At 41.1% G+C, this 12,690-nt stretch overlaps 1 protein-coding gene across 3 annotated transcripts in view; it reads right to left on the bottom strand.

Annotated features, from left to right (window-relative positions):
- The window catches only part of EFCAB6 (EF-hand calcium binding domain 6), a 162,179-nt gene that overhangs the window by 36,694 nt on the left and 112,795 nt on the right, over positions 1-12,690 (bottom strand). For all 3 annotated transcript variants that reach the window (XM_025187059.3, XM_075899542.2, XM_075899562.2), the window contains 3 exons: positions 11,328-11,483; positions 7,924-8,119; positions 5,173-5,361 (listed from right to left, as the gene is read on the bottom strand). In XM_025187059.3, coding sequence (XP_025042844.3) covers positions 5,173-5,361; positions 7,924-8,119; positions 11,328-11,483 — 541 coding nt within the window. The remainder of the gene's footprint in view (positions 1-5,172; positions 5,362-7,923; positions 8,120-11,327; positions 11,484-12,690) is intronic.

Genomic DNA, 12,690 nt, shown 5'->3' on the forward strand with positions numbered 1-12,690 from the left:
GGAGGCCCAGGGGAGACTCTCACAGCTGGCCTTGGCTGAAACTCTCCCTCAGGGCCTCCAGGATGCACATAACCTCCCGATGGGCCTGCCGGATGGCAGCCGTACACAGCTGCTTGAAGGCCCTGGTGAGCTGCTTGGCCTCTGCCCCCAACCCTAGCAGGAATGTCTCCCCTTTATGTTCACAGAGGTTGTGGAGGGCACAGCAGGCAGCCACCACTTGGAGGACGTTCTACTCACCGAGGTCCATCCAGGTGAGGAGGCAATGGAACCTACCTTTCAGACAACCAAAGGCGCACTCCACAGCCTTGAAGCATCCCTTGATTTGGTCAAGGTGTCGGGTATAGAGCTTCATTAGCCGGGGAAGCAGAGGAGAGGGTAGGCTGTGTCCTCCTACAGTGCACATCGAATTGTCCATGTCCCTGACCTGATGGTGCAGTCGTGGAAAAAGTGCTGGCATGCAGCTCCTGGAACAGGCTGGAGTTCCTGAAGACACGGGCGTCGTGTGCCTTCTCCGACCAGCTGACGTTGATGTCTGTGAACTGACCGTGGTGGTCCACAAGGGCTTGCAGGACCATCGAAAAGTACCCCTTGCAGTTGATGTATTCAGATGCCTGGTGCACAGATGGGGATATGGGTGCCGTCAATGGCTTCCCTTCCCACCACAGCAGCAAAGCCAGCAATGATGGGGTCCACATCACCTAGGCTGATGACCCTGCACAGCAGGATGGTGTTGATGGCCCTCACCACCTATAGGAGACAGAGAATCACAGTTTCCAGAGCCCTAAGGAGGTCCCTGCCCCCTCCTGCCTGCCCCTCCCCCCACTCACACACCAGGAGCAACCCCTACTTACCCCATCCCCAGCAGGGCTTTGTGAAGGTGGGACTGAAAAACCTCCCAGGGAGGGCACGTCCACCACCACCACCACCACCTCTCCCCCTTCCCTAGGGTACCCCATTCCAGCAGTTCACAGCCCCCCTGGGACAATAGCACGAGAGAGTTATACCTGCATGAGCATAGCCCTGATGGTTGATCTCCCCACGCCGAACTGGTTCCCCTCAGAACGGTAGTTGTCCAGCATGGCGAGCTTCCAAATAGTGATGGCGACCCTCTTTTGGAGGGAGATGCTAGGTCCATGAGGGTGTCCTGTCATGTAAGGGCAGGAGTGAGCCATTCACACAGCTCCATGAAGGTGTCCTTCCACAGGCGGAAATTCTGGAGGCACTACTGATCGTCCCACCACTCCATGACAATTCGCTCCCACCAATCGGAACTGGTGTCCAGTCGTGGCAACCTGCAGAAACTATAAATGGTGTGTAGGGGAGGGCAGGTGGAGTCATGCTGCATGAGCAGCACATGGTGAGAGGAGAGGAGGTGCCCAGTGAGGGCAACCTGCAGAAACTTCACCAGCAGGTGCAGCATGTGTTGTAAGAGCCGTCAACTGCTCGGAGGGAGGTCCAGCACCATAGCTTGAGTGCTGTGGTGTCACAAGGGCAACCAGAGCACACAGTGAGATGGGTTTGCTGTCCTTTAATGTAGAAGGCAAAGGAGAAGAGCCCTGAGACATGGCTATACAGGGAGGTCTCTTTAAGCACAAGCCTGAGACAGCCTCAGGCAGCAGCTCCAGGAACTAAGTGCTGTCCTCATGCCCTGCCTGAAGTGCTTCCAGGTGGCCTTAAATGCGATTCAGCATCCGACGAGTGTGGACGCTCTATTTCAAAATAGCTCAGTGCTATGTCAGTGGGCATTTGCTATGTAGATGCGCTATTTTGAAATAAGCTATTTTGAAATATAAATATAGCTTATTCCAAAATAAGCGCACAGTGTAGACATACCCTTGGTAAATCAAGATATACCAGAAACAACTCTAGGTATCAAAAATAGTTATCTAATGTTAAAGCTTGCTCAGGGATGATTATTCCTGCATGCTAATACACTCATAAAACTAATATGTTATTGGATCTGGATTAACAAAGTTGTGAATCAGGTGTTTTAATTCTATGCATACATGAACACAAATGCATCAAATCTAAGAACCCAGATAATCTATCATGTTAGATAGGGTATTATTTTACTAATATGATGAAAATGTAAAGTTTTTTTTTTAATTTAAAGCGCTGTAATTAACACTATTTTTACTCTACTTGGACTTAACTAGGCTTTTCCTGCTATTAGTGACAGAGCAATAGACACAAAATTATAAATGTAAATGCTGAATTCACAGACACTATTTCAAGCTATCCTATTAAACTATGGACACAGTTGCACTTATAATAAACCCTACAGCGAATGTAAATATTCATATTGGTAAATGACATATACATATTACAAACATTTTGAAGCTATTTATGGGTCCTCCTTCATTTGAAAATTGCAGTCCTTTTCTTCCTCTTAAGAAAGAAACAAATGCTGCTGTTCTTTAATGCCTAACAGACTTTTTCATTTGGAATATAAACAGACACGAAATAGAAATTTCATTGGCTTTTCAGTTGCTATATTATGACATAATACCTAATTACCATATAGTTCTGTATGGATTTGTTTTGTACAACATTCTATTATTGCCATGGTAATACCGTAAAAGGCTTTTTTTATGGTTTTCCATAGGATGACAATTTTTTTTTCCATTTTATTTGGGCTGCAAGCATATATTTTGCAAATGAAACATTCATTGCTTTTTAAGACATAGGATGCAAGTTATTTTATTTTTACGGACTCTTATATTAACTGAAAAAATAGTTTTTGATACTCTTGGCCAAATTTAGAAGTAAACTCCAAGGTGGCATAATTTAGCCTCCCTCGCACTCAGACTTACTTAACACCCATTTATCATTGTGTAAGAGAGTCTATGGTAGAACATGCAAATCGACTGAAAAAAGGTGTAGGAATGTGTAAATTAAATAGAATGGAAACTTTTGTAGAATTTCTTACCTGGCCTTGTTAATTCCTACATTCGGGTGGAGGGCAGAGAGGTTCCAAACTGTTAAGTGGGTCTGAGTGTAAATCTAAATCCCATCAGGGTTCCATGGCGGGCGTAAGTGTCAGATAACACAACTGGGCCACAATTAAATGTGAGAATCTTAAGTCTAGAGCAGTGTTTCCCAAATGGTGTTCCGTGGAACCCCGGGGTTCCGCAAAGTGAAACTAAGGGTTCCGTGAGAAAATTCTGTTCACTCCCCGCCTCCCCTTCAGAGTGTGTAGGCAGCTCTCATTGGAGCTTTGCCAGCGGGGGCAGGCTGATGGTGGTGCGTGGCTCTGGCTGCTCCACCACACACTGCAGCTGCCCCACCACCACGCATGGCGCGGCCCCCTCCGCATCTCGCAGGACAGCCCCTGTCACATAGAGCCTCTGGTGCCGTGCAGCCTCCTGCTCCTCATGTGCAGGCAACAGCTTGTTACAGCAACTGCTGCTGCTGTGAGGGGGCGGTGGCCAGGTCCGAGGCACTGAGTAGCAGCTCCCAGACCTCGGTATTTTTAAACTGCTGCCTGCACCCCAGCAGGGGCTGCATAGAACTCAGCTGGGGCTCTGCCCCTGCCCCCGGGGCATGCTCGAGCTCTTCTCCCCTCCCCCCCCCGGGGCATGCTCGGGCTCGCTGCCCCCTTTGCACTGCTGCTCTCTCTCTCCCACAACCCTCCTCACTCTGCTGGGGAAGCAGCCGAGTCTGGTCTAGTGAGGAAGGTCAGGGTTTCTTCACCACTGTTCCTCTGCCCTGCCAGTGGGGAACCTGAGCTGGTGCTGCAGCTGTGCTGGGGTCCCCACTGCATGGAGTTGGGGGACTGAGCTCCCTCTCCCGCCCCCCTGCTGGGGGAATGACAGCATGCTGCCTAGAGGCTTTCCTTGCTGCAGCAGGGTGCCAAGCCAGACCCCACACCCAAAACCCCCTTGCCCACTCCCCCGCCCACCGCCAAAACCCCTCATTCCCAGCTTGCTCTGACACCCTGCCCCAAGCTCTCTCCTGTACCCTCCCTCCTGGCTAGGACACTGCAGATCATCTTCGCAATTTATACACAAACATCATGAAGTGTTTTCCAACCAATAACTGGATTCAAAATCCATTAAATATAACAGAAAAGCCAGTTGGTTTTTCCTACGCAAGATTATGAAAACCTAATTGAAATCGCTTCAGACGGCCAATTAATACAAAAATTTAAAGCAGTTTCTCTCATTATATTTTGAGGCGGCTTATCTCGAGAATATTCAGCTTTATCAAGACATGCAATTCATCAGTTGTTACCCTTCACCAGCACATACTTGTGTGAAACTGGGTTCTTGAATTACACAGCAACAAAAATGAAATACAGAAATCGACTGACTGCTGTGCCAGATATGTAAATCCAACTTTCTGGTATTAAACCAAATATACAAAGAATTTGCCAAGAAAAGAAGATAAAACACTGTTTGGATTGAAAACTGCCAATATAATGCATATTAGTTTTTTAGCTTTATGTTTTGTACATATTAAATGTGATTTTTGTTTTTAAATATGTGCAATTAAACTAAATGTTGATCTCATGACCCTGTTTAGCAGTTGTTTATTATTATCTTTACTTATTTGTGGTCTACTTTTTCAGCTCCATTTGTGACTGTTATTAGGGGTTCCGCAAAATTCTTTAGAGTTTAAAAGGGTTCTATGTCCAAATAAAATTGGGAAACACAGGTCTAGAAGGAGTCCAAATTTGTGTGACACACTAATTGAGAGTGTCAGAAGAAGCTTCATATTTCACCAACTGAAGCCGCCTCTATACTTGAAACTCACCTCTGAATTTAGCCCTTTGTGATGTATACATACCATTCCCATTTTAAGATATTTGTTGAGGGCAAAACATTGGATTAATCATGGGGAAAAAGAGTGAATTAAATAAGCCTGTTCTTCAGTCATCTTTCTGTAATTCATCATCCTTACTAGTTATCCTATTCTGGAAAACCTCTGTGTTCCCATGAAGAAACTTGCAGAATTAATGTCATAATTTGCTAATGCTAATGAATGTTCTTCCTTATATGAAAGATCATATTCACTTGCCTTTACTCATAATTTTCTCCATGGAAATTCCTAACATCCCATTGACTGCCAGAGATATTCTAAGGGAGAAGCTGCATCTGACCATTTGTTTAGAATTAGCATGTTTATTGAATTCATTCATTTTTAAAACAAACAGCTTGTAGCTAGTCTTACCTCTAAGAGGAGATCACAGTTTTTCAGGAAAAATTTCCAATCTACTGTATGATTTTCATAAAGCTTTAGTTTCTTGAGTAGGTGCCTGAACTGTTTGTCTGTTAGTTTGAAGCAGAAATGGTCAAGTACCTGGTGGAATTCCAGTGCTGTTACTGCCCCAGTGCCTTCTTTATCAAAGAGAGAAAATGCCTGACAAAACCAACAAAAAAATTACTTTAAAAATTTTGCATATATCAGAAGAGATTTCTTTTTAGCATGGCTGATATTGAATGGCTAAATTGTATAGGTAAAGCCATATTTGATATATGTATGCCTCTTTATCTCCAGATATTTTAGCTATGAAGAAATGCAAGTCATTTATAACCATTTTACTGAAGCCCCTACTGGAAATGAAAAGCTTATTATTGTCTTGAAATCAATAAGTTTCAAAATCAATCTTATATTTTATGTATTAATAAATACTTTTCCCCAATCAACAGAATCTTTGAAAAACAAGTATTTAGTGTGAGCAGAGAGACGTTATATCTTTGATTGCTTAAATGTCCAAATATGCAACCCAGGTACAGGTTAACATGAATTCCTGCCAGCCAAATAAAAAAGATAACAAATATTTGAGATAAAGTGCCCCCATAGAGAAAATCTGACTAGCTGTATACACCAGTTTGTTTCCTGTTTCCTAGCAGATAGAAACTTCTGACTGGTTGAGCTAATGTTGGAGTTTTTTCCCCATTCTCTCCCCTGCAAAGTACTTTGTGGGAAAGATCTCCATTCTCAGTAACTCTCGGAGGTGTAAAGATCAACATGTTAGCAAATAATCTCTCATCTTGGTTCCCACATTCTTGCTTTTGTATTACAGTTACCATCCACCCAGGCTTTCTTAGGTTCATTGCTTTTTTTGAAGGTAACTGTCCTGAAAAATCTGGAAGGGTGCTCAGTACACACTGCGAGCTGCCCAATTTTATGGGCACCGGATTTTCTCAGATGTTCCAGTTTTTTTGTACATGAAAGGTGGTTCCCAAAGACTTCCACAGGAAATATATTAGATTGAATTCTGGGTCAGGAGGGAACACTGAAGAGAGTGCAAAAGACCAGAAGAGGTAGACAGTAAGTGCACTGAGAAGGCATACTAGAGTCTAGGGCAGCCAATGTGTGGGGCAAGGTATGTCCACTGTCACTCCAGCCAACTAACAATCACTTACCCAGCTTTATCTTTTTTCTCTTGTTTTGTTCTACAATAGAAATATGCAGTTGAATACATAAACATTGATTTTACAGATGTAAATGTTTTGTACTAATTTGAAAGCAATATAGTCCCAGTCAAAGTTCCATATACTCTTTCATGCTGTGATGTTTTGGTTTAGTAGAATAGTTTTATTAACAAAATTTCATAAAATGACCTTACAAGCTGGTATTTTTTTTTACTGTATTTCTTAGCAAACCACACAGGGTTTGGGGTTTTTGGGGGTTTTTATCTGGTTGGTTGTTTTTTTTTGTAAAGTCACGTGGTAATACATTTTAATGTTATAGTACATTGGAAATAGATCCCTTGAATAGCAAATGGCATTCTATAAATTCCCAACTTATTTTGATCTTTATATTTATGAGACGTTTTAGGGGCAAAAATAAAGTTGGGGTGGGCAAGATGAGTCAGGTGAGGCAAAAGTGATTGGGGAATGTTACATGGCAATTAGGACTCTGCTGTCGCCCTTCATTATTTTCAGACTTTTTAATGTTCGTGTTTTATTAAAGATGTAGATTTTTTGTGAAGATGGTCTAATATTTTTGGAAAGTTAGCTGGGCTTTATTGAGTCACACTTTCAACCTTCCCTCTTTCTACTGAAACTTTAAGAAAACGGTGACCCTTTTTGTATTGGATCTCACTTCTCTTCTGTGACATGCCATCTCTCACAATATAGCAGAGTCCATTACAGTTCACATGGCTATGCAGCTGTGGTTTGGGATAGCAATGTTTCCTCCAAAGTGTGTCTGATAGTTCTTTCTGTTGCTTAAGAATGAATCTAGCACGATCCTATTGGACATTAAGAACTCTGCGAGAATTAGTTTGGCTGCAGGTTTTTGGTAGATTTGGGAATAATAATAGTAGTAATAATAATAGCACTTTTCAACCACAGAATCTCAAAATGTTATATGAAAGTGGATGATGATTACTATCACAAATTTACAAATGGGAAAACTGAGGCACAATCAGGTTAAGTGACTTGTCCAAAACTTCACAGAGTCAAGAGAACTCTTGATTCTAAGTCTAGTTTTCTTTTCAACCGTTAAGCCCTGCCTCCCTGGAGTGACCTACACTACTCTTGTTGGTAAAACCATAATGCTCCACCACAGTATCATGTACTCCCTATGAGTAATAACTCACAACTTGGGAAGACTGTGCATTCTCCTCCCAGTTATTTGGAAGAGTTTTGCTACAAATATGGCTAACTCACAATTTACATGAACCTAATTAATTCTGTGGATCCTGTTTTCTCCTTTTACACACCAACCTCTGCCCTCACAAAGCCATATGCTGCTGTGACTTGTTGCGGCTTTATGTAACCACCAAAGGTGCTATAGAAAGTTCTTTCTCTAATGAGGTTGAGCATGCTACTTTTATAGTTATCCCTGCTCCTTCTGGCCTGGGATTGGGGAACCCCACACAGCCTGCAGAAATGCTTGTAGACAGCTGGGCTAGCCCCCCAGTCAAGCATAAAGAAATGAAATTAAATATTATGTCCACATGCAACCTACCTTGTATAACAAATCATAGGAAGATGTGACTATTTCTTTTATCTTAATTAGGGTCTTTTCTAAGCTGAGCATTGCAAAGCTTGCAGGTGGTGCAGCAGGCTTTTGTCTCTGCTGGTATTTAGATGCTCTGCCATCATCAATCGCTCTCAGGAAATCAAAATAAGAGAGCTTGCTGTCATGAATACTGATTCCTAATCTAAGAGAAAAAGCAGAACAGTATTTCAACATTTTATTAAAAAGTATTATCACTACTACAACTGCTACTAATTAATTTTTATAAGCTGTGTTGTGGTATTGCCTGGAAGTCCCGTGTATGGGTCAGGACCCTATCGATATTGTACGAACATTTTGTACTTTGCATTGTGCCTTTCATTCCAGGATCTAAAAGTGTTGTTAAAGTACAAATAAATTACACAATGTCCTATGAAGTTTTACTATCCCAATGTTACCCATAGGGAAACTGCGTTCCTACAGTTCCTATGGGCTTCCGTGGGGACTGTGGCTGATCAACAACCCTGAAAATCAAACCCTAAGCTACGTCTACACTGCTGGTAGAAGGGAGCCTCCCAACCTAGGTATACAGATTTGTGCCAGCTCAGTTCAAGCTAGACTCAGAGTACTAAGAAATAGCAGGGTGGGTGTTGAAGGTCTAGCAAAGACCCTGGCTAGCCATCCAAACTTGGATACCGGGGGTTAGATGTGCTCGAGAGCCTGAGCTGCAAAGTCCACATTTTAGTATGCTAACTTGTTGCTAGTTGCTATGTAGACATAGCCTAAGTGACTTCTCCAAAATTACAGTGTGCCAGCTGTGGATGGAGCCCAGAGTTCTGACTCCTAGTTTCCTGCTGTAACTACTGAGTAAACTGCCTTCTATTCGTCATATGGTAGGAAACCAAATCAATTTCCATACAAAGCTTTTCTTGAACTTATAACTGGAGAACTCAACTGTCACCTGCATTTGAGCTCTGCATGGCAACAGGGTGACAGGCTATCCTGGAGCACTTTGTACGTCTGATCCTGCATTAGCCCAGCTCTGGTATCCACATAAGCAACGTAATGGCTGCTCTAACCTGAGCCACTGGTGAGTTCTCAGGGATGTGGAGAACTAAAGCAATGAAGTTTTCCTTCACTATGCCTCTGATATATTGCCCTTCTCTTCCCTTGGTGCACCTACTGACTCTGACTTGAAGTGTGATGCTCCTGGCCCAGCAGATGTCATCTACAACCAGAGAAGAGTGCCCCTCCACAAGCTGAATTCGCTGCTAACCTTTCATGGTCAGATTATATTGGAGCATTTGGCCTGAAGTCTTTCATACCTCCTCTCAACCTTTTCAATATGTTTGCCAAGAGTAATATCTGGTATATCACAGAGACTATGAAGTTTTGTACTCTGTCATATAAGAAATTCAGTGAGCTGCACATCTAAATATAGATAGCTCCAGGTATAAACAGTGAATAATTTTTTGCATCAAATATCAGCATGGGGAAAGAGGAGTTCTAACATACGATTTTAAGGGCTTTTTGCAGAGGACTTTGTTACAAACCCAAATTCATTTTTACTCAAGGATGTTTCACCACATAAAATGAAAACTAAGGTGGGATTTACATATGTAGAGAAACTGCAAAAATTAGGGTTGTTTAGAACAGGAAGGAGAAGAGTTGAGGGGAGTGGATGGAATCATGCAAGTCTGTAAAAACCCTTTCTTCCACTGCAGCCATCACACAAGAACATTCAATCAAATGATGTCAAGTAGAGGTAAAACAATCTAAAAGACTTCAGACTTGTATGATTAACTTGTGGAATTCATTACCACAGTAAATCATAGCATCAAAAGGCAAATTCTGCTGTCAGCTAACCCAGGGGAAACTCAATGAAGCCATATTATGGAATTTACTGACACCAAAAGTCAATCAGTGAGATTCTGCTCACTTAACCTGGTGTAATTCTTTGGCTCTGCTGGAATTATTCCAGATTTACAATGGGGTAATTGAGATATGGATCTGGCTCAGAGACTGTGCAAGGAGTTTTAGTAGGGCTAGATAATTTTATGACGAGTAATCACATTTGTAGACCCTGTTTGTTTTGATAGAGGTGAGCAAATTCCATACTACAGGAGCCAGGGGAGGTTTTTCATTCAGCACTGCACACTTAGCTAGGGGTATGATGGCTACAGTATGCACTGAAGCATCAAGAACTTGCCAGTGCCGGAATGGATTGCCCTATGGTCTGACCCAGCATGATGATTTTGATATTTTGTGTGAAAGTGAATTATTGCATTGTACTTTTGTCATCTGTTTTCACAGTGTCACTTAGGACTGCTGCCTATGCTACCAATCACAAGAATGTCCACTTACTAGAATGTCTAATTAATGAAGAGTGCCAGTTAAACAAAAAGGAAGCTTTATAAAAAGAAGCTGGTACAGAAATTAACCATAGACCCAATATCCATTACTGAGAAAAAATACATTCAAGAGCCCTGATTTTGTGTCTTGCAGCTGCACAGCACTCCCACATATTACCAATGTAAAGCTGGCTCCAATACTGGGAAATAATCAACACCATTTCATCAGAGAAATAAATTGCCAAGTTGGTATTAAAATTTTAGTAATAAAATCAAATGCAAATGCTAATCTACTCTGTATTATTTAGAAAAGTCTATTTTGGATCTAGAAAGGAATAATCTGCACAAAATTACAATGAATGGAGGTGTTTATCATCAAGAGGTCTTTGAAGATGAAACAAGCAGAAGATTCATATTAAGGATTCCATTCATAAAAAGTTGATCACTCAACAAAAGGTGAACTGAGAAAAGAGTTTGTAATTTCTTTTTACAAATATCTTTTTCACTAGTTTCACACTGTTATGAGACAATAACCCAGTGCTATATAGGATGCCACTTCCAGGGTCCATGATGTGCAGAAAGCTATGGACATTTTTACTAGGCCCTTGTGTTCTAGAGAGCTTATACAAGCGATTCTATTTCTCAATATTACTTCATGAGATTAAGATGCAAAACACAATGTATGCCTTTGCATAGCAGTAGGATTTGAAAATTAATACTTTTTAGCCTGATGTGATTCAATTTCTGTTTTTGCAAGGTTTCCTCCCACTCTTTTTGTTTAATTAAATAAAACTAATAATTTTAATACAAGTTTTAAAATCCACTAAAATTGACCTGTTTTCAGAGCTGCTTAATTTCCTCAAATAATCAGCTTGATTTGAAAAGGCTTTAAGTTACAACACTCAGAGCATAGCTCTTCAGCACATGGGCACCTTTAAGCATGTGTGTAGTTGCATGGGCTTTAATAAGACTACTGTACTTATTTTTTTCAAAGATAAGTGTATGCTTAAGTCCTTTATTGGCTTGAGATAAAAGAGAGACCAATGTTATAATCATAAAAACCTGTTTAAAAGACTGTTGAACTGTTCATCATCAAGATAATAGTTGAATTCTTGCAGCATTCTATGTAGGTCATCTACTGTTATATAGCCATCTTTATTTTTATCCAGTTTATAAAAGGCCTTGTTGAAGTCTTGGAAGTAGTCCCTAAATTTATCCCTGAAAGAGAGCAGATGTTTGTTTTCATTCTCCTGTTAAATATTAGAAAAAGATATATACAAATATACAAAAATAAAATGCAAAGCAAGAATCTCAGTTTACCTGCATTTGTTAACTTGGTATAATTTGTCCAAAGAATAGCATGAAAATTATTAGATCTAATTTTCAAAAACCACTTTTACATTTGCATAAACAATTGCAGGGCTAAAACTACCCCGCTGTATGTGTAAATCAATTAGCTTGATGGTTTAACTACCTGTTTTTGACCGAACATAATTAAAGATACAAAATCTTTGAAAATTTAGCCCTAAAAATATATATGCAATCTTTAATATAGCTATTCTGACAAGTGATTTCCAGCAAATTGCCCTCTGCAATATTAAGCTGATAAAACTTTAACAAGAACAGAAAGACTTGGGATTATTATATCAGAGCAAGAATTTGGGATTATTATATCAGAGCAAGAACTACACTACTTTAGGGCCAAATCCAAAACTGACTGCAGTCAGTAGAAAAATTCCCAGTGATTTCAACAGGTTTTGGATGAAGTCATTAGAGCTGCTATCAGGTATATAAATCATCATCTGTTTCTTCACAGATTAGTTAATTCAGACCCAAGACTCTTTTCTCCCAACTCCCACTTACATTGTCATTTTTATCCTAGTAAAGTTAGGGATCTTTTGAACACCTTTTGGAGCCCCAGGCATCACCCCTCACTCTCTCTCTCTTGATCATTTAACGCCAATCTGTCCATAGTTTACTACTGCCTCCACAACTTATTGCTGCAACTCCTAACCTGGCTGGGGGAGTCACTACAAATTATTGTGAGGTTTATAATGAATGAGAATTATGACCGGATTAGATTATGGAACACAGATAAGGCATGTAGTGTCAGAATGCTGTGGGTTCTGATACAGATGCATGGATGTAGGGCACAAAGAACCCTTTCCCCCCTTGTTTATCAACATGTTAAGGCAAGCCACAATTGCAGGTGGCATGGTCTGCTTCTCCAGATTGGCCTGCAAAGCAAGTTAGATGCACCAGGGAATCTTTTAAGTATCAGAGGGGCAGCCGTGTTAGTCTGAATCTGCACAAACAATGAGAAGTCTGATGAAGTGGGTCTTTACCCACGAAAGCTCATGCTCCAATAAATCTGTTAGGGTATGTCTACACTACCACCCTAGTTCGAACTAGGGTGGTTAATGTA

Source organism: Pelodiscus sinensis, chromosome 1 (genome assembly GCF_052426305.1).
Source record: "Pelodiscus sinensis isolate ZL-2025 chromosome 1, ASM5242630v1, whole genome shotgun sequence".
Classification (NCBI taxonomy): Eukaryota; Metazoa; Chordata; order Testudines; family Trionychidae; genus Pelodiscus; species Pelodiscus sinensis.